General features: G+C 37.0%; 1 protein-coding gene across 3 annotated transcripts in view; it reads right to left on the reverse strand.

Moving 5' to 3' along the window:
• The window catches only part of nfatc1.L (nuclear factor of activated T cells 1 L homeolog), a 128,953-nt gene that overhangs the window by 22,840 nt on the left and 83,055 nt on the right, over positions 1 to 23,058 (reverse strand). For 2 of the 3 annotated variants that reach the window (XM_018266473.2, XM_018266474.2), the window contains exon 9: positions 11,406 to 12,095. In XM_018266473.2, the coding sequence (XP_018121962.1) occupies positions 11,406 to 12,095 (690 nt within the window). The remainder of the gene's footprint in view (positions 1 to 11,405; positions 12,096 to 23,058) is intronic. The other variant, XM_018266475.2, reaches the window with a different exon arrangement.

A 23,058-nucleotide genomic window follows, 5' to 3' on the forward strand; every position in this document is an offset into this window, starting at 1 on the left:
TAACATTTTATTTTTAGTTTTTAAATTTGTCCAATTACTTTTGAGCCCCTGAAATGAAGTGATTGTGTGAAAAAAAAGGCTTTAGTTCCTCACATATTTATGCAATCTTTTTGTTCAACCCACTGAATTAAAGCTGAAAGTCTGCAGTTCAACTGCATCTGAGTTGTTTCATTTAAAATTCATTGTGGTAATGTACAGAACCAAAATTAGAAAAAAGTTGTCCAAAGATTTATGGACCTAACTGTATGTGCTGTCATTATGGTCCTGTGAACTTTCACAGCAGTCAAGGGGCGGGGGGGGGGGGGTCACTGCAAAATACATGACTCCCTTTAACCCTTATGGTGAAGGTAGATGGGGAGATTTGTGGCCCTTGGTTAAATCTGTGCTACTGAGGGTGACAAATCTCCGAAAATACTTTCCCACCAGCAATACTGTATATTGCCGGTGGGAAAACATATGTAACACTTAGTTTTATGAAGATGCCTCATGAGGAAACTTCAGGCAACTTCCGAGTTCATGTTTAGGGAATAAACCATTGTTTTATTCAGGAAAGCATTGGCTTTCAAAATATGCCTGAAGTAATGGGAAACATATTCCAAAGCATTGTACAATAGAAGGTGGTGCACTCACACAAATTCTGTTGTTAGTACCCTTTGAAAACACACTAAGGGGCCCATTCATTAAGTTCGAGTGAAGGAATAGAAGAAAAAAAACTTCGAATTTCGAAGTGTTTTTTTGGCTACTTCGACCATCGAATGGGTTACTTCGACCTTCGACTACGACTTCGAATCGAAGGATTCGAACTAAAAATCGTTCGACTATTCGACCATTCGATAGTCAAAGTACTGTCTCTAAGAAAAAACTTCGACCCCCTAGTTCGCCACCTAAAAGCTACCGAGCTCAATGTTAGCCTATGGGGAAGGTCCCCATAGGCTTGCCTAACTTTTTTTGGTCGAAGGATAATCCTTTGATTGTTGGATTAAAATCCTTCGAATCGGTCGATTCAAAGGATTTAATCGTTTGATCGAACGATTATTCCTTCGATCGTTCGATCGAGGTATTTGCGCAAAATCCTTCGACTTCAATATTCGAAGTCGAAGGATTTTCATTCCCCAGTCGAATATCGAGGGTTAATTAACCCTCGATATTCGACCCTTGATGAATTTGCCCCTAAGAAAAAAGCATACTTTAGATTGCAAGGCTAAATAATGGTAAATTGCAAAGATGCTCCACAACATATGTTTTGAAAATGTTGACATCCCACTGAAAGCAAACAATTACAACATGGCATCACAAAAAATTATCTTCCACCAGTTTTTGCCAACTTAATATTTTCACAAAAGCCAAGATGTACAGCACAATACAGCATCTTTGCCTTGGGCTGGTATAGAAGCCTAAAACATAAGATACAACATTTCTGCCCTACTACTTTAGTTAAGCTTTAGTTCTCCTTCAAAAACACTCTAATTAAAGATCTATACGTGCTCCTAAAATGTTATGGTAATCACCAAAGTACCAGTTCAGCCTGCTCTACTGAATTATGTGCAAGGTGCAAAAGAACAACATGCAGGAAAGCAAGTGAACTCTGAAATTCCTGTCTTGAAGAGGTGTTATATGGTCCCCCAGCATATGCTTATTTCCATACGTGTGAAGTACGGTATACCCCAGGTTGCTACGATGATTTTTGGATTCTGGGAAAAACACTGCTTTGCAATTAAAAACAACCCAATTTGCAAATTAGGCTACCTGAAATTTTATGTATTACAAAAGCCCCTTATAGTAAGTCTGTCTAACAAAAGAATATAAGTTTCAATTTTTTAAGACTTCAACCTGGTACACTAAAATACCAAACCACAAATCGATGCTAAACTTGTGGTTTCCAGATTTCCAGAAATTGATTAAAAGTTGCAATTTAAGGCATTTTTTCTTGGGTACAAAAATAGATATTCTGTTTATAAATTAAATGATACAATATATAGAGCTATAGACATATTAATATATAGAGGTTATAGAGGGTGCAAAAAATAATAGTTCACTACTTTTTAATTTGCCTGGTAGCCAACAACTTGGATAAGAACTAACTGGATTTTCAAATCTGCCAGATTGGGAAAGGCTTCCTGGGGGACCCATAAATGGGCCAGTAAGCTGCTGATTGTAAATACTTATAAAGGTTAAAAGACACATTGAGAGAATACTTATACCTTAGTAGTGAAAGATGGGAAAAGAGGGGTCCAGCTGACATTTTATTAACTTTCCTGGCTCTATGTTTACAGAAAAGATACTTAGATGCCATATAGCCATACTATTTAGAGTCAGGACTAAATTACACTTATACAAATACTGTAGTTCTGCAAAACAGAAACAAAACCAGGAAGAAAAAAAAACAATCAAGTGCATATTTACTAATTTAGCAGATTTAAACAGGTCTTGCTTATAATTTACACTAAGGGGCACATTTACAAAGCTCGAGTGAAGGATTCGAATTAAAAAAACTTCGAATTTCGAAGTGTTTTTTGGGCTACTTCGACCATCGAATGGGCTACTTCAACCTTCGACTACTACTTCGACTTCGAATCGAACGATTCGAACTAAAAATCGTTCGACTATTCGACCATTCGATAGTCGAAGTACTGTCTCTTTAAGAAAAACTTCGACCCCCTACTTCGGCAGCTAAAAGCTACCGAAGTCAATGTTAGCCTATGGGGAAGGTCCCCATAGGCTTGCCTGAGATTTTTTGATCGAAGGATATTCCTTCGATCGTTGTATTAAAATCCTTTGAATCGTTCGATTCGAAGGATTTAAATCGTTCGATCGCAGGATTTGCGCTAAATCGTTCGACTTCGATATTCGAAGTCGAACGATTTTAGTTCCTAGTCGAATATCGAGGGTTAATTAACCCTCGATATTCGACCCTTCTTACATCTGCCCCTAAGAAAAAAAATACCTGTTGTAAAGAGCCCAAGCCTTTAAATGTGTCGATTAAGCAAGATTTTATTATAGCTGCATTGTTACAAATATGTGTACAGACCATCGAAAGTGGGTGGATATACAGTAGGCTTTTGCCAGAATTCATGTTTATTTTTAAAAATAAATGGTCTTGTTCATGGAACAATAATCTACTGTACCACTGGGGGAGGAAGGGGAGTTTATGCAATTGTTTGGCATTTTATTCACACCATTACACAAACAGAATTCATTGGTTAGATATCTGTAGTGCATTAAATGAAGTTTCAAAGCACAGTAAGTACTATGGGGTCCATTAACTAAAGTACGGTAAAAATATGCGCACAAAATATAGACAAATATAGTTTTCGCCAGTTTACTAACCTGCGGTAAATATAAATTTGTGAATTTTCTTGCGCAAAAATATGTTTTCGCCAGTTTGCATCGTCTGAAAATAACGCTACGTACACATTAACGTCTGGTTTATTACGAAATGTGCAAAAGACAAAATTTACGCAAGAATATTTAAAATTTTACTACCACTTATGTAGTGTCGTAAAAGTATTTTTTCCCCAGAAAGGGCAGTAAATATCCCATAATATTTTTTTTTTTACCCATCATTCTTTGATGACAGAAGAGAGATCTGTAGCTATTGCTGACAGGATGTTTTGGCTTCTGCTTCTATCTGTTGCAACAGCAGCAGTTTTAGCTCAAAGTCGTATTATTGGCAGCGGCCATCACAGTCCAAGGATTCGTCAGCCTCTACGCTTTTTTGGTTTCATTGTGATTGGCTACATTAAACTGTGCATTTCTATGAAGCAAAGAGATTGACTGGTATCATTTCTTGTTCCTATGATTCTATTGGCAGAAGGGTTTATATGATGCAGACATGTTTGATTGCTGTTACTCTGGTGATGTTGTTGGAGGGTATAATCATCAGTCAATAAAGTTTATGAGTTTTGAAGATGCATCTCTGGCCATAAATGTCACAGAAAAAATTGCCATAATAACCGCCATAAAACAAGACTATTTTATAGCATAAATATTCGCAAAATCGTAATTTGTTGCCAGAAAATTCGCTAACGTAAGCTGGTTCGTTAACGTAGTTACCGCAAGTGATCGCAATGATTTCTGAGCGCATTGCTGTTTAGTAAACGTAGTCGCTGCGGAAAAATATTCTCAGCGATAACATGCGCAAGTCAAATTTACTGCACTTTAGTAAATGAGAATACATGTGCTCTAGATACACCAATATGGTGTTTGAATGTAGCATAAATGTTAAGTTTTCTCTTAACTGAAAAACAACTGTATGTCATTTCACTAATTTGAAATGAGTTATCAGCTTGCATACAGTATGCATAAGCACACGCAGCCACCTGCCCCTGTCATTTAAAGCATGGAGGCTGATTTCTGGAAGCCCCTGGAGAGAGGTTAAACAGAATGGTTACAAGTTAAATGGGGAAAGGCAATCATGATAGCTTGGCAGTCTGTTTAATGCTCCTTGCCTGACAGGGGTAAACAGTTACTGCATTAAAGATCTGACCCAAATGAATTATCGTAACTATTTATTTATTTGAGTTTTCTCTCCCCATCCAATCTAAAACTGCATCTCAAATGTTAACAAGTCAGCATGTTTTATCACAGCATGTACTCTTTCAATCATCATTAGAAATGCAGAGGGGACTGGTTTAGGCATGGAGCCAGCTTTGTAATATTTTCCATGAGGAAATCTTAATTTTTTTTCTCTCCAAAAGCTGCTACTTGGAATGGGGAGGAAGTGGAAGGTTCAGTATCCAGACTGTAGGGGAGACGATACTTCTGAACTTTTCTAACTACCTGAATGTTGTTTTAATGACATAGTGACTACTGGAAACCAGAGCCCTCACATGGGTTTTTCAAAATCATAACTGTGTCAACCCCGAGCTCAGCTGAGTGATTGTGATAGCTCAAAACAAAATAAAAGTCCATGCTCTCTCCACAAAATATAATAGACTTAATGTTTTGAAGAGAAAAAAAAAGGTTCTGTAAAACAGTACAATAAAATATTTTAAAATGTTTTTCTAATGATAGCATCAAATACAGAACAGTAATGAACACAGGCAGAAGGTGAAAGAGAGAACTAATGGTTATTTTCAGTGCCAGCAACTGATAATATGTAAAACTTAGGCCTTCTTTTTGGTAGGCAATGTATTAAGTACAGGTATGGGATCTGTTATACGAAAACCTGTTATCCAGGAAGCTGCGAATTAAGGAAAAGCCGTTTCCCATAGACTCCATTTTATCTAAATAATAACATTTTTAATAAGCAAAAACAGTACCTTGTACTTGATCCAAACTAAGATATAATTAATCTTTATTGGAAGCAAAACCAGCCTATTGGGTTTATTTAAGGGTTATTTATTAAGTTTCGAGTTGTGAAATCTCAAAAAATTCTAGTTTTTTTCACTAGTAAACTAAATTTTTGGGGAAAAAACAGTTTTTTTGAGATTTTTATACCCCAATGCTGCAAAAAACGTGAATCCAAAAGTCCTCCATCTCAGACCAGTTGAGGTCCTGTATAAGTCAGTAGGAGAGGCACCTATCCCAATTTTAAGTTTTCGTGGTCTGCGCTGGATTTAGCTTGAAAATCTGACTTTTTCTGGGTTTTCAGGAAAGAAATCTTTTTTATTAATATTATGAGATAAATTGGATTTTAGTAAATAACCTCCTTAATGTTTACATAATTATCTAGTAGGCTTAAGGTATGAGCATCAAAATTACGCAAAGATACATTATTTGGAAAACCCCAGGTCCTGGGCAGTCTGGATAACAGGTCCCATACTGTACCTACTAAAGTCAATCACTGGCAGGTGAAGAAAGAGAGCGGTGCCAGTACAACCCAGGAAGGCTGGTGGCTAATGGAAGTGCCAGTGTTGCACCTCAGCCCTTTGTGACAAAAGTAACTTACAGAACTAAGAATAGTTAGGACCTTAGTTGTCCTCTATATAAGCTGTTAAACAAAATGCTGCATTTTGTTTTAAAAGGTGGAATAATATAACTTCAAACAAACCTTTCTCTAAAAAAACACCATAAAAAAATAACCTTTATAATAAAGAAATTGACAGGACTGTAACGCCATTACTTGTGCTCTCCCCTACACTTGAGTTACACCTTTAAACAATATAAGCTGTATGGCGAGCTTACTATAAAAAGTAGAGAACGGAATGACCACAGGAGAATGCTATAACAAAGTGAAAGTGTTAAAGGAAAACAAGAAACTTTAACAGCATAACCTATTACTTTCTTGGGATCATTATATAAAGCAAAGCGACAGCAAAGGGAGGATTTCCCATTCAGCTGAGTTCACTGAAGTCTGGAATAAAGTCTTGGCAAGATGTTGCTTAGAAATTCCCAGAGAAGTCACATGCAAACAGTAAAAAGATGTGAGGAGAATACCATAACACAGAATTATAAGAACTCGTTTGTAAACAATATATGCAACTGCTAAGTATGTTTTGTTATGCAACATTTGAATAATATAACATTAAAATTGTTCACTATAAATATTATTACTGCCACTGTGAATAACGGCAAACAATTAATGGCAGATGGCTAAATTAAAATAATTATTAAAGACTGTCTTTAATTACTAAAGCTAGAGATGTTTTGAAGGTCACTGAAGAAGAAGAAGAATACAAAAAAGTATATCATTCATCTTGTAAAAGTATAGGTGCAGCAATTAATGGGATGGGGACTATGGGGATAATATCAGACAAATGTTTCTTCACCATTTAAGGACTGCTGTGTGTGTCTCGGATGGAAGCGTTGTCCCTAACCCTTAGGCTTGGTTTATATCTGTATTCTCCTGCTGCATGTGGTGTAAAACAAACAATTGTGCACACAGCCTAATACTCATATATTGAATATTGGCATAAGTTACCAATAATTCTTTCCTGCAAAATGTCTTTTTACCCTAGCGTTCTATGTAGTATATGAATTTATCAGGAATGTGCAAAGATTAACATACCAGGATGTTTGAACCATCAGCACTTCAATTATCCGCTACCAAAGAAAGGCAACAGATAGAGGCCCATGTAAGGCACATTAGCTTTGGTAGATAGGACTTTTCTATAACTAAACCTGTCTATGATGGGCACAGATTTATTAATGAGCCAAGTGTTCAGTTGGCCCAACTATACTGTGAGCATTAGACTGATGGTACAATGGAGTGCCTGAATGCTGCTGAGGAACCAGGTATTTGTTTAAATAGAATCTGCCTGTCACACAAGTGACAGCTGCATTTTGGTCTAAAAATACTCAAATGTGCATTTTTGGGATAAAATCTACGGCTGTCACTACTGGTAAGAAGAACTTTCCATTCATTCTAGTGACAGAGACCGCTCAGCAAGTGGAGAATATATGTAGTGAATTTAACACTCTACTTCAAATTTAATTTAAAATTTGTAATTATTTTATTTTGCAATATTAAAAAAAACTTAAACACAGAGCTATGACTGTCATGAGAAAATAATCTCCAAAAAACAATGGGTAGACTAGCCACTAAGTGATTACTATTCACAACTATAAGGAGTCTCTATCCTTTATTATTGCCCCATGGAAATAAAGAGTGCCATGCTTTTATTGGGAGAAATTATATAATAAATTCACAAGACTGCCCCGAAAATTCACTGGTGAAAATTTGGCAAAAGATTTTGGACGCGCATCAGAAGAGTCGCTTGCGTCAACACATCGGGTCAACATTATTTAGACATCCATTTACTTTAACGTCAGCGTCAAAATTTACGCGAGTGGGAAATTCGTAAATTTTCGGGCGAATCAAAACTGAACTAATTTGCATATCGATGTGGCAAAATCTTGCCTGTGATTAAATTCTTATATTGGACACGTCACTCCATTTAAGTGACACAAGCTAATGAAGTAAATTGATTAAAAATTTCAGAAAAGAATATTCAGCACAATGCTGAAATAGCCACGGAAACTGATAATCAACGACTTTCCCTGTGGCAGCTTGCTTTTTGGTTCTGTTGTCTCCATTTCGGCTGCATGAAGTTACTTTCTAAAAACAGTGACTTCAGTCTGTTATATATTAGTAAAATTAATTAGTTTGAGCTGCTGAATTATATTCCAAGCTGAAACAAAGATTTAAACAGTCTGACTTTTTTATTGAACGTAACAGCTGCAGTAATAAGGAAATGTGTTATTGTCTGCATAGTAAAAAGCACCCCTTGTTACTCACAGCACCAAGCTTCTTTTTTTAATCCTAAATTAGCCTGAACCAGGCTGCTTATGTCTGAAATGTCACAGAAAAGACACAATATGAACACTATTATGCTTCTTTTTAATCCTAAATAACAATTGACTGCAGTTGTTCCTTTAACAATTTCTACCAGTTATCTAAGGCTGAAACTTTAAAACTGTTTCATAAAGTTTCTCAAAAAAAAAGAGTTAGCTACTATATTAGTTACATAACCAAACACAAAATGCAGTAACGCAATAACTCTTTAAAGCAGACCAATATATATATATAAAGCAAGCAAACCGCGTTGTCTCTCTTGTCTCTAGACGAGCACAGCCTCAGACAGTAAAAAGAGTGCTAAATGCTGACCTATGGTACTCTGGATTTTCACCTGAACACTTAAAAACCAGTCATTAAATCCACATCATGTAGGTGTCCTTAGCAGTTTGTTAGATGCACGCTGCAGACTACACTAGTAGTTTTGACCATGCAAGAAATTGATTCAGAATTGATGACAGAAGGACCTCAACTCAAACAAGCATTTTAGAGTTGAGGTCCATCAGTCACAACAGGGAGGCCCATTTATCAACATTCTCATTTTAGTGGTTTTAGAGGTTTTTGAAACCACAAATAAACTAATTTTCTCTAAAACCACAAATGCCATGTAATTATTATTAAAAGATCTGAATATAAAAAACACAAACGAAAAAATGCTTAACAATCCAAATAAAAATAAGAAAATATCTAATAGCTCTAATTATTAAACATTTTTTTTATTAGTGAAAAAAAGAATTGATTCAAAATGGACAAAGAAGCGCAGCTTCCACTGAATTGTATAGGACCCCGACAGCTTTTACATGGCAAGTTTTGTTTTTTGATTATTTTCATGGTTTTTACAATCTATGAATCTTACACTTTTGGAATTTTAGAGAAAAATTTGATTTGTGGGAAAAAATAGAAATTTGAACGTTAAGAATAGGCCCCATAGTGTGCTCCAGGCACAGCATTTCTCAGATTAGTATGGGTTGCCGTGACAGGCAGAAAGGGATATTCCTCCTAAGGACAGAGGCAGCCATTACTCGGGATGTATTGAACCCTGGATTTGGACAAATTAGGATTTGGACAGCAGGATTTGGATTCGGCTGAATCCAAGAGCCTGCCTGGTTGAACCAAATCAGAACCCTCAAAATGGCATGAAGACATTCTTTCTCCCTTCAATAGCCTTATTTTCATATGGAAATTAGGGTTCAAGTTTGGTTCAGGATTCACTTGAATCAACAGGCCCAGACCTTCAGCTAGGGGAGATAAAAAGAAAAGTGATGGGCACTAAAGGAGACTACAAAGGCCACAAAAATATAGTAAAAAACACATTAATCCAAGATACCATCCCTGTAGCCTTATATGTTTCATGCTCAAAATGACGCAGTTAATCATAGGCACCAAACCTATAATTAACTTAAGTGCTATTTTTTAAACTCAAAAAACATTGGATAGCCTCTTGAATAAAAGTTCTTTTACTATATTTATATGTTCTCTGTGGATTCCTTGAGTGTCCATTACCTTTGTTTCATTGGGGACCACCCCTTGTGTTTTAGACTGTGGATATGACTGTGGGCAGATATAGTAGCACTCAAAAGCTATTAAACCTAGGACCACAGTACTGTAAGACAGCAAAAAAAAAATAAAACCTCTATGCTGCTGTGCTTTTTTATTAATTGCATAAAGAACGCATGACTCCTTCTAGAAGTAGCATCATCCAAAAACACCAATGAAACAGTGACCTGTTGGCCTGAATTCTATAAAAATGGATGAAAGCTCAATTGCTATGAACGCTTAATAATTTTTCAACAATTCATATTCTGGAGAAGTCCCATCAATGTTTAATCAGCAAGGCAATTTCTTATAAAGCATGTGTTCTTTTCTAATCGAATACTGATCAGGATAATGTTATACATATATAAATTAATTTCATTGACAAATAGTTGCAAAGTCTAATTTGATAGTTGAGTAATAATCAGTGTTTTGGTTGAGGCAAGACACAAATACAAATAGGCTATCCCACTTGATTACTGCTACAATTTGTTCACAGGTGATACCACAAGACGCAAAGAACAGATTAACGAATCAATAGTGATATCACCACAATGTCGTAGGTGTGTGCCACTTTCTTAAATTTTGCCCTGTAAGGCAAAGCTACAAAGGTTTTATGGTCTGTCTCTGTACATGAACAAATACTCTTTCTTAGGTCATGAAATATTCCTTTGTTGCTGGCTATGGACCCAAAGCCTGTAGACTGTGCCCATCCTGCTAGATCATGACTGAAGGGACAGGCAACGGATTGAGAGTTAGATCAAATCAGATTTGGGTATAGGCGTGGCAAAAATCCACTGGATTAATTTCATGGGAAGCAGGGGAGGAGTGTGAGACCTGCAGGGTCATAACCTTCATACTATATACAAGTCTTCTGACTGATTCAAGCAGAACGTGCTGGATAAATGGAAAAGGCCCTAAATCAAAAGCAACAAAGTTTCTACTTGGTATCTTCCTACCCGCAGTATAACAGATTACACATATTTTTCTGGTTTTAGCAATGATATCTCTAGAGAAGGAAAACCAGCAGCCTAAAGAAACATAATCTGTGCAGCATGGTCTACTAGCAAAACTAACACAACACAAAAGAACATGCTCTAACACAAAAAAAATCTTCTGCAGCAGATATATAGAGCTTACACATTACCAGTCTTAAGCTAGTCAGAAGCTAAAGTTTCTTAGCATAAAACCCCCATGTTCTTATAGATCATTGCAATATATTTTATTTTAAAATGCTTTAACATATTTGTCATTTTATTTTTGTAATAATCTTCTCATACAGGAGCACTGCTCTCTTCTTTCTCTTCCCAGATATGCATCTGCAGACATTTTGTAATGCCGTTTCACTCAAACTTTGTCAGGTCACCTGAATGAGCTAAGAGCATATGGTTGCAATTACTTAAGTGTAGCAGTTGGTGGTTAAGCTACCTCTGTGGTTATGAATGGCACTTAATGCCTTAAACACACAGTATGAAAAATGCTACAATAGGAACTATTTCAACTCCCTTCTCTTATTTTTTTTAATTCATTTTTTTAGTGCTGTTAATTTATGAGTACTCCTGTAAGCATCTGGTTAATAAAGAACTTACAGATACAGCAATATAGTTGAATGCCTCAACATCGGTGGAACACTTACCATCGTCCAAGTACAACTGATCCAATTCCTCAGGTTCACGCTTGATCGTTACAGGAATAGGGGCCAAATTATGATTACTGTCCTCATGCAACTCTGGCAGTGACAGTAGTTGACTGTTTGGAGATTCATTTCTCTGAACCTTCTGATGTTGGTGCCGCGGCTCACCGATTACTGCTGAGTGAGTTGGACTGCAGGACTGCAAATATGATGGCTCTTGGGTAATGGACGGAACTGGTGAAGAGGGACTGTTGGGATATACTGTTTGTTGAAAACCAAGGGGACAGCTACTGCTCTGATGGAGACTCACCTGCGGATGCAGCATGATGGGGGACGACTGGTCAGGTGAACTTGGGTGCACAACTATAGATCGTGGTACTTCCTGTATTGTGGGGACACCGCCAGTGGTCTGCTGTAGTCCTAGCTGAGTATGACCTGGATTCGAGATACATTTGTTGTATGCAGAAGCAGACAGGTCATGAAGCTTGGGGCTTGAGTTTGGAGAAGATGACATCACAGTGTTTCTTTGCTGACAGGAAGTGAAGCCAGACACAAGGCACGAACCAGGATCAGGGGGCATCATGATCTGTTGGCTGTAGTATGGCTTTGAGAGTTGGGTTAATCCTTGGCTCATTGGGACACAGCTTTGAGCTGACTCATAATCATCAGAGGGCTCTGTTTTTATAATTGGAACTGTTAGAAAAAGAAAAAAATTGAATAAACATGAGTTGCATTTTAGTAAGATCAAGTTGGCTTGTGGCTAGGATACCCCTTGCAAAACAAACAACGTCTTGAATAAGACTCTGTGTGTCTTTTGCCTCGTTCTCCCACCCAATAAAAAAAAAAAGTATGAGTCATCAGCATAAGTAAGTTACAGCTGGTTTTAATATTCAAAGGAACTATTTTCTTTGGAATCTCCTCCAGCCCTAATGTGCTATAAAAATCTATTTGCAAATAGCCATGTTGCTGAAGAAGCTTTGGACCCAAGGGCTCCATGGATTTGTATTAATCAAAGCAAAAATGTTAACTTGGATTTAGCATTGCCTGTGCTTCTGCTACCAATGGGCCATTTGATAAATGCCTGCACATTTAGCAGAGTCACAGGCAGTCTAAACAGATTCAGCTGATGTAAGAAATATATACACACGCATGGGTAAATAGAGTTGTGGTTTATGATGTCACCAGCACTAGGATGATTAGGGTAGCATCCTGTATTATTGAATATGTTTACTTTTACTTTGTTACAGCTACTGAGGGCTATGTATGTTCTCCTAGAAATCTGTGTTTAATAAAGCCTTCACATCTGGAAGAAATGCTTGGATTTACCATGTCATTATATACTTTTAATCAATGGCTTCAAAAATATCTTGTTTTTGTGTTAGAGGCATTGTAGCAGCTAGTTCCAAAGATCTAAACAATTATCTTCCATTTCTAGAAGACACTTTGTTAAAGTCATTCCCTTTTAAATACTGGTGTCATACATGTAAAGCAAATCACACTTATACAGTGCTTTGTTGCAGTCCTATGGAAAAGACTTTAGGCCAAAACTGGTAGCATTGTAGCTAATATCAAATTAAATGTTTGTACTGCCCCTGTCATCAGGCGGAAAACAGTAGTGGTCCAAATGCTCCTCTCCTTCTGTCAACTTATCCAATATTAATCCATGGGAAATGTTGTGCTTAAACACACATAGCATGACAGGTGGACCTGCACTCAAAAATGTTCAAGCGAGTATTTTGGATCGTGGCTGTTTCCACCTGATGACAGTACTTGTCAAAACACCCAGTCTAACATTAACTTAATTTACAAATATGTTTTATCTTTATCTACAATAGCATTTATAACTGACTCGCAGCACATACTTTTTTTTATTATAAAGAAATTTACATATATGTTTTAGCTTAAGAACATATGTATGCTTTGTACTACAGTAGAGTAGATAACACATTTTGAATACATACTTTAACATTCTATACACAGGATTGTGTGTTCTCATTTGTTGGATACAGCTCTAGTGGCATTGTATACAGTATAGCAATACTGTGTGGCAGATGCCTGCAGAATTGATTGCATTCTTGTTTGCAGATGAATCCTCCATTATATCTCAAGTCAATGCACAAAGCACTGAAATGAGTCCCAAGCTGGACTGTGCAAGAGATGGCAATTTGAAGGAAAATACACCCTCCTTTTAGACATGAGCTTGTTCAGTTAGGTTTATGTAGAAAAGGTACAAAAACATACCTGATTTCACATAATGGCAAAAAAAATCACACTCTAACAAACCATTTCCCAGCATCCCTTTCTCCCTCACCTTGTTCCATTGTGAAATGGTGGATTCTGCGGCTTGAAGTCACATTGCTTCCCACAGTGGGTGGTGCACAGGTTCATTGTAAAGCAGAGGGACTTAAAGAAGAAGGGAAGCTACTGAAGCATTTTATTGCCAGTAGATTAGCCACAATAGTGCAAGCTGGAACACAATATTTATTCTGTAGAATGCTTTACCATAATTGAGTAAACAGTTCTAGAAGCTCTCTGTTTGTTTAGGATAGCAGCTGCCATATTAGCATGGTGTGACATCACTTCCTGCCTGAGTTTCTCCCTGCTCACTCATAGGCCTGGGCTCACATTACAGCAGGGAGAAGGGTGGGGGAGAGGGATAGAGGAGCAAACTGAGAATGTGCAAGCCCATTACCTGGAGGTTTAAGCTGAAAGAAGGAAGTGTGATACAGAAGCCCATGTGTATAGAAGGAAAGAAATATGTTCCTTTTGACAGAGGACTCAGAGCAGCACTACTTCGAGGGTTTACTGGTGTATTTATATAGACCTTTCTGATAAAGCTTACTTAGTTTTAGGGTAAGGGCACACGCTAAGACTCGGGGAGATTTAGTCGCCCGACGACAAATCGATTCTTCTTCGGGTGACTTATCTCTCCAAAAAGCCTTCCCACCGGCTAGAATCTAAATCACCTGCGGGATGGCACTCGGAGCACTTCGTTTTCTGAAGTCTTCCGAAGTTTCTTGGTGAGACGACTTCGGAAAACGAAGCGCGGCGAGTGCGATCCCGCTGCCGATTTAGATTTTAGATTCTAGCTGGCGGGAAGGCTTTTGTGGGAGATTAGTCGCCCGAAGAAGAGGCGTTTCGTCGATGGGTAACTAAATCTCCCCGAATCTTAGCGTGTGCCCTTACGCTAAACCTTTCCTTCTCCTTTAAGAGTGCATCACTTAACAATAAAACAAGGTAAGGGAGGGGCTGGATTACAGTACAAGTCTAGGAAGGGGGGGGGGCTGGCAAACACAGACTATTATGGTTTTCTTTAAATCGGTTGAATCAGGTCTTTGTTTAAGAAAATACATTTACATTTATTTTTGGAAGTTAAGTCAGTGTTTATACACTTTTTACTACATAAGCCCAGGTGAACAAGCTCATGTCATAAAGTGGGGTATATTTTCCCTGTAATGAATAATTTCATGGAACTTATGTCAGCTGCTGCATTTCACTCATAGATGCAGGACTGACACTCTTATTAGCAAAGCAAAGTTCTGTTAACTGTGTCTCTTTAGTAGTTGCTGAACTACCACTAACAATACTACAATACAAGTGTTACATAACAGTCAAAAAGAAACAGGTTGTAAAGCTCTGAATTGGGAAGAGCTGGTAAAGCAGTCAGCATGTCCAACACTAAATATATGCACATATAACTGTCTTCTCTATAATATAACAAATCAATTAAGAGCCTCATGAGTGAATGCCAATTCTTCTGAGACCTATTGGTAAAGAATAGCTTTAATCTTAATGTATTGTAGAGCAGAGCATTGATTTATAATGTATTCTATTACTGTTGATCTCATTATGAACAGCAGCCTCCAACACAAAGGAAACATTGTAGCAGCAAACAGAAATAAACATGTAAACAGTATTTACAGTACAGGTATGGCACCTGTTATCCAGAATGCTCGGGACCTGGATAACTAATCTTTCTTCATACCTTAAGTCTACTATAAACTCATGTAATCATTAAATAAACCCAATAGGGTGGTTTTACTTCTAGTAAGGATTAATTATATCTCAGTTTGGATTAAGAACAAGGTACCGTTTTTTTATTACATTGAATAAAATGGAATCTATGGGAGATGGCCTTTCCATAATTCAGAGCTTTCTGGATAACGGATTTCCAGATAATGAATCCCACACCTATACTCATAAATTGAAAGGAATTACATAATTCACATCCTTATTCCATGGGTTTCTAAAAAATAATGTGTTCCAGCGCAGAAAAATATTGCCCTTTATCCAGCCATATTCATCAGGGAGCAAGAATTTAGACAGGTGACAGGCCAGCAAGTTGTACCCCAATATTAAAAGGCAAACACTGTAGGCCCAAAATTATTAGAGTGTAGCAGAGCATAATCTATTTTATTTTTGACTTAAAGTAGATAAGGATTCCTCACCTGCTTAGGAGAGCAACATAGTAAGTTGAAAAAAGACATCATATTCAACTCTTCCATAACTCGGTACAGATAAAACAAACTAACCTTCCAATAGCCAAGCTGCTCATAAATGTAAAAAGCATCCACCATTGGGATGGAAGATTTCCAAAATAATTTGTTGCAATGTGTCATGGAAGTTACGCTTTTTTTTGAATTTGTCAGAAACCTGTGCACATGTTATTCACATACTGTAGCTGACCTTATTTAAAATTTAAGGGGGAAGTATACCTTTAAACCAAACAGTCACAACAAAGGGTGAAGGGAAAGGGTTGGTTATAAAAAGTTGAGTCTTTAGTTAAACATTCAGCTTACTAATAATGGTAAGATCGCAAGTGCAAAATATGCTCTGTATCTATGCTTTTTACTAAAAATAACTACAAAATATTCTTTATTATAATTAAAACAATAGGCATAACATTTTCAGCATAAGAACTATTTATTTTGCTTATGTGCCTTTAAAGTAAAAAGTAAAAGCAATCTTTTTTTCATATCTGCAAATTATGAATCGTTTTTTAAATTACTACTCATTATTTAGCAACTTGATTATACACCTTGATACACTTGTATCTAATAAATTAGCTAAATCGCATTAGGAACCATCACAGTTTTACCACATCCGCTCACTCTAATAAAGTTAAGCACTACAGTCTTTCAAGTCTAGGCTTAAAGGGCATGTAAAGTCTAAAATAGAATAAGGCTAGAAATGCTGTATTTTGTATACTAAATATAAACATGAACTTACTGCACCACAAGCCTAATCAAACAAATAATTTATGCTTTCAAAGTTGGCTACAGGGGGTCACCATCTTGTAACTTTGTTAAACATCTTTGCAAGACTAAGACTGTGCACATGCTCAATGTGGTCTGGGCTGCTTAGGGATCATCATAAACAACGCTGCTTGAGTTCTGCATGGCTGGGAAGTAAGGCGGGGGCTACCCCTGCTGTTCATAAGTATGATTGTTTCCCTGCTCAGCAGTTAGGGACCATCTGACAATTCCTATCCACAGCAGTAAATGAAGGGAGAATTTCACTGCATACAGTCGCGTTTCTTATAAAAACAGTGTCAATTTTTTAATTAAAGTATATTGGAGATAGTTTTTTTTTCATTAAAGAAAGTAAAAAAATGTATTTTATTTTTTTGCCTTTACATGCCCTTTAAAAAAAAGATCAATAGTAATTTCCAGGTAAACAAAACTAAGGATTGTTTTGCATTTAACATGGATTCATATCCATCAAGAACAAGGTACTATTTTATTATTACAGAAAAAAAGGAAATCATTTTTTTTATAAAAAAATAGAATTTGCTTACAATAGGAGATGGGCTTCCTGTAATTCTGAGCTTCCTGAATAACAGGTATCCGGATAAGGGATCCTACACATGGGTATTATTTCCCTATGAAACACAGAACTTTATGCTTATATAAAAGTACAGGTGGTTATCCTTTTAAATATCAATAATGTTGTGCAAGAAGACCCCCATCTAAGTAATGCTAACTATTTCCTATAACAATCTGTGATATTAGGGTGTGCACATGACCGGTCGCCTACAGCACTATAAATAGACGGCCTGCATTCTCATGTCCCCTGTGTTTATGGAAAATAATTTGCATTAGATGCATGAGGGGAATGGCCCCTCTAAACTGGAAATTCTATCACAGCTCTCCAGATGAATTTGTATGACATGAAATGTTTCAGGTATCTGACTTTCCACTGGCAATATTACAGTAATGTGGTTAAAGGTTTATTAAACAGGATCTTATTAATGCAACTTGTATAAACATGTTTATAAAAAATACATTCTCCGTGGTAGTTTCCATCCAGGATACATGTGATTACATCAGCAATGGCAAATATAATTACTTGTATTAATCTAAATGTCTAGATGAACAATGATGATTGTACACAATAGCTATACAATTCTATAGTACCAGTAAAAACTTCCATCATATTCCTAAACTAGCGCAGATAAATGCTTATCATTAAAGGCACTGCAGGCTATACACTCCTGCTCTTCCACCCAGTCTTAATAGACAATGCCTATGAATCTGATGTATGAATTATGTCTCTGCAAATCTATGATTATATGATATATCTCAGGGAAGGAAAGAAAAACACATAATTCTTAGCATGATAACTTGTCTTCCATGTGCTGTAAAGATTATGTTTCTCTCCTTCCACATATGGCTTCCTAAATTCTATTTAATCACTGACATGAATGTATGACCTGTTCATATCCTAATTTCAAGTGTAATTTAAGGCTACGTAATCACAACAAAAGTATGGATTACGTACCCTTAAAATATTTGTTTAGTTTAAGATTTTGATAACTACATCTGCATCCTGCTCTAGAATTTCACATGTTAATAGAATTACGAATCAAGATGGAAACATCATCCTATTAGGTGTCTCAATTCCTGACATTTTTGATTAATAATATGTGCTCAGAAAAGACCACATATTGATTTAAAATTAAGTTGGGTCTAATATGGTTGCTACTTTATTGAATATCTCGATCCACGAATGGCAGCGCATACTAAGCTCATGGTAACTAATCAGTCTGTGTATGAGTGTATATAAAAAAGAAAGGTGTCATTTTATATATTGTAAAGGTATACCAAGCAGTAATGAGTAAATTATGCAACAATAAGAATTTTTGAAGTCAAGGAGGGGACCAGAGCTACCACTGATATCACCAACTGGGAGGGTTTGCCATAAGATGACAGCAAGGGTAATGTGCAGGGGCTCAAGGAAGCTGGTCTGACAATACCAAAAGTTTTAAACCCCAACCCACCAAACCCAGCACCCCTACTTTGTTACCCAAATATGTGGGTCCCCCAGGTATCAGTTATACCCACACATCACTGTGGTAGAGGCATTACAGCAGGGTTTCCTTTTATCAGATGTATAGGAGTCATCTAAGCGATAGATACAAGATTTGGTTTAAAATTGTCTATATGACTTATTTGAATTACTATTGTGTGTTATAGCAAGGCATTTCACTTTACTAAAGGAATTCATGGAGATTCAGCATGGAGACACAGTTTTGGGTCTAGAAAGAAACACTGCATTACAGGGATAATGTTATACACAATACATTAGAGGGGCGATTTAAGATTGCTCCCCCCACTAATTATGTAAGGTTTAGTGCTAAAAAAACATTGCCAAGCTTCATCATTTTACCCAAATGTGCTTTAGAAACAAATAAAAACATCAACACCTAAAAACTGTCAAAGTTTTTCTTTGTTTCAAAAGTCCATTCAGGTAAAATGATGAAGAAGAGTTTGTTTGTTTGCTATGAAACCCCACGTGATTAGAAAATCACAATTGCTTTAAAAGGCATGACCAATCTTAAATCTGTCCCCTAATGTTTTGTGTATATCATTATAACTGTAATGCAGTGTTTCTTTCTAGACCCAAAACGGTGTCCCCATACTGGACCTCCATGAATTTGTGTAGTAAAGTGAAATGCCTTGCTACAACAAACAATTGGCCCCTTAGTATTGGCTACTGCAAACAACAGGTAATGTTTGGAAAAAGTAGTTTTTTAGGGAATAATGTAATTACCCAAAACTGCATTTGAAAAAATAAAAGAATTAAAAAGTTTAAAAGAAATTCCTAAAAAGGAAGTTTAGGGATGATATTATTAATGTAGTTTCGAATACTGTATTAGTGTATACTGTTCAATTTTTTAAAAACCTAAACAAAAGCCTCTGAAGTTCCTCTGGTCCACTCCAGACAACTTTTTGGTTCTACTATCCATTTTTGAGGACTTGGATACCCTTTACAAAAAATTTAAAAGTTTGCTCAGCAGAGCTGTGTACCTGAAGGCTGTTTTATTTCTAAAAATGCTTCAAATGAAATGAAAATGAATCATGTCAAACTGTTCAGCTGGAGCAGCCAACAAATGTGGGTGTGGGCCTGAAATGCCAAAGTACAAAGGACCTATTCAGAATGCTTTCCCTGCTTTTGAGCCAGGCTGAAGATTTTGGGTCAATATGGAAGTTATTGAGGGGAAAAAAGAAAGAAAGAAATGTGAAACTTACAAGTGAAGTGCAGAAGTGGAGCCAAAGAAACAGTTGCAGGTGTGTGCTCTTTATTGGGACCAACTTAGAACATTTATAGCCTTGGAGAGCAATTTCATCAGGAAAGACCTCTTATAGCTTTAGTGTTGTTTTCATAACACATTAAACAGCATGTGATTTAGAACAGGGTGGTGTTAAAAACTTTCTGAAGAAATTGTGCCCAATAAATATTCCTTAAACAGATGCAAGTTGTCAAGAATTCTGTGAATAATATGAAATACTGAAACGGCAAAGGTGAACACCTAAACAGCTCAGTTTTAAACTATGCTTATTTTAAAATGCTGTAATTTCATAGAATTTTTCTATACTAGCTGGTTAGCTTCTGCAAAGTAGACTAGCAGAATAACAAAAGTCTGCAGTCTGTTGCAAACTTAAACCTTGTCCTGTTCAGTAAAGTAACTAGAGGGGGGTGGGCCCTGGCGCAGGACGTGCAGCCGGGCCCCCTCCCCCTCCGTACGGCCGCAATTACTAAAGAACTCAGTGGCGCGCGAGCTGCCGGGGGGCCCTGAGGGGTGCGGGCCCTGGCCCAATTGCACCCCCTGCTCCCCCGGTAGTTACGCCACTGGTCCTGTCCACACTCCCACAGTGATCACTGGTCAATATTTTCACCTCAAATAATAATTAGTGAACTAAAGTACATTGCTCCAACCCATCACTAAAAAGTTGTTCTCTGTGTTATTTTTATTTAAAGTACTGAAACCCAGTTATGCTTTCAACGAGACATTATTTATGAGTGAAAATATTATGAAAAATAATCCAGTTTGCCAAGAAACTTGTGGGACCCACGGGTTTACCTGCAGTTCAGGCAGCTTTGGGCTGACTTTCACAGAAGATTGCTGGCATGTGGGCAGGTTCAGGTTGTACTCTTCCTACCACTCTCCCTGCCGCGACCTAACACTGCCGGCTTCTGACAGTGGCTCTATTTTCTATTTTCAGGCACTAAGATATAATTAATCCTTATTGGAAGCAAAACCAGCCTATTGGGTTTATTTAATGTTTAAATGAATTTCTAGTAGACTTAAGGCACGAAGACCCAAATTACGGAAAGATCCGTTATCCGGAAAACCCCAGGTCCCGAGCATTCTGGATAACCGGTCCCATACCTGTACTCTGTTACCATAAAAAACAAGATGATATGTTTTGAATTTTATTGTACTTTCCAATTGAACTCTAAAGCAAGTGTCCCATACAGAAAACTTTCCACTAATAGCAGAAATAGAAGACTCAACAGCCTTTATGAAAAAGCCAAGCTCTTTCTTACCTATTTGCTTGTTTGTCAATAGAAGAACAAATGTGTAGCAATAGCCCTCAAGGGATGAAAATTGTCTGTACTAGGCAACAATTATCATACGTCATGTATAATTAGTTAAGTGCCTGGGTTGGCTTTAGTCATACAGACAGTATGAAGAGATACAATAGGTTTTATTTTGTTCGTTCTATTATTAAATCATAAGAGGCTTATGTCAATAGAAGTCATTGCATATAACGCAGAAAAGTAGCTGTATCCATACAAAACTAGAGCTTTTGAGATTAATTTTTATGTCTATGATAAGACCTTGCCACTTATAAGTAAAAACAGGTAAGAACAGTTGCCAGACACAGCACTTTATTGAGGTTGGCTATCTAACATCAAGGGAGACATTTATTAAAGTCTGAATCCATAAAACTCAAAAAAAAAAAATATTTTTTTAACTATAAAATCCGAACATTTTTAAGATTTATTATACCCCGAGGGTGGAAAAAGTCAAAATCTGAGAATACTCCATCTTAGACCTACTGAGGTTGTATATAAGTCAATGGGAGAGGTCCCTATCCTATTTGGCAGTTTATGTGGTCCATGCTGGAATTAGCCTTAAAATCCAACTATTTCAGACTTTTCTGACAAAAATCAAAAAAAACCTTTCGGAAAAAAGCAAGAAAAAATGTACGGTTCAGAATTTTGCCCAATTTATTTTGTGTTTATCCCCGATACGATCATGCTTTTTTAATAACAAATAAGCAAATTGTGGATTCTAGTTTGATCTGACTTTTTTATTTACATAGTCAAATAAATTCGGATTTTGATATATAAGGCCCCGAGTCAAATTCTAATATTTTTCTATACACTAACTAGGGGGTAGAGGCATTAGGTCCTTCAGACAGAATCACCTCTAAAAGAGTAGGCACATTTCCACTGTTTTTGTAAGGTCCCTGGCCTATTAATTCCTTAGGCCGTAATAGCCATAGGAGTCTGTTTAACTGCAGTGCTTAATAAAAATCTCTGACACCACATACATTGGACTGTTACTCAACGATGATAGGCTCCTCTAAGCAACTGAGTAAGGATCTAAAAAAGGAGCTAATTGATACCTACAAAGTAAGGCAAGTCTAAAAAACCACAAAACACAAAAAGCTCACAATTTTTATAATGACTATTAAGGGGACCTGTGGAAGTCATTGCAAGATGACTACCAGAAAACTACCATTATGCTGGGTAAGCAAATACAAACCCTTCTATGTCTGCAAAGGACCTGCAGTGGTGGTGCATAGTGGTTTTGCACTGTTCCAGTGCAGTGGCGCTTACACAAACATGATTTGTATGGAAAAGTCATCAGGAGAAAGCCTTACCTGTAATCTCATCACAAATGTCAACATCTGAGGTATGCCCCTAAATAAGCCTCTAAATAAGCCTCAACCATTTGGAAATAAGTGCTGTGGACTCATGAAGTCAAAATAAAACAATCACCAAAGGTTTGCTTGGAGAAGAAAAATTAGTAGAATCTAATGAAAAGAACAGCCTACCAACAGTAAAACATGGAGGTGATCCATTATGCTTTGAGGATGGGTGGCAGCCAGTGGCAACAGAATTGTATGTGTAGAGAAAAGAATGGATTCCGCTAACATCAGGAAATTCTGGATACCAATGTGAAACACTTGGCCAGAAGTTGAAACTAACAAGGGGATAGCTCCTACACCAAGACAATGATCCTAAACATACCTTAAAAATCAGCAGGAGCTACTTGAAGAAAAACAAGCTAAAGGTTTTGAAATGACCCTCAGATTCTCCTGACTTAAACATCATTAAAATGCAAGGAAGAGTGGGCTAA

Source organism: Xenopus laevis, chromosome 6L (genome assembly GCF_017654675.1).
Source record: "Xenopus laevis strain J_2021 chromosome 6L, Xenopus_laevis_v10.1, whole genome shotgun sequence".
NCBI classification, from domain to species: domain Eukaryota; kingdom Metazoa; phylum Chordata; class Amphibia; order Anura; family Pipidae; genus Xenopus; species Xenopus laevis.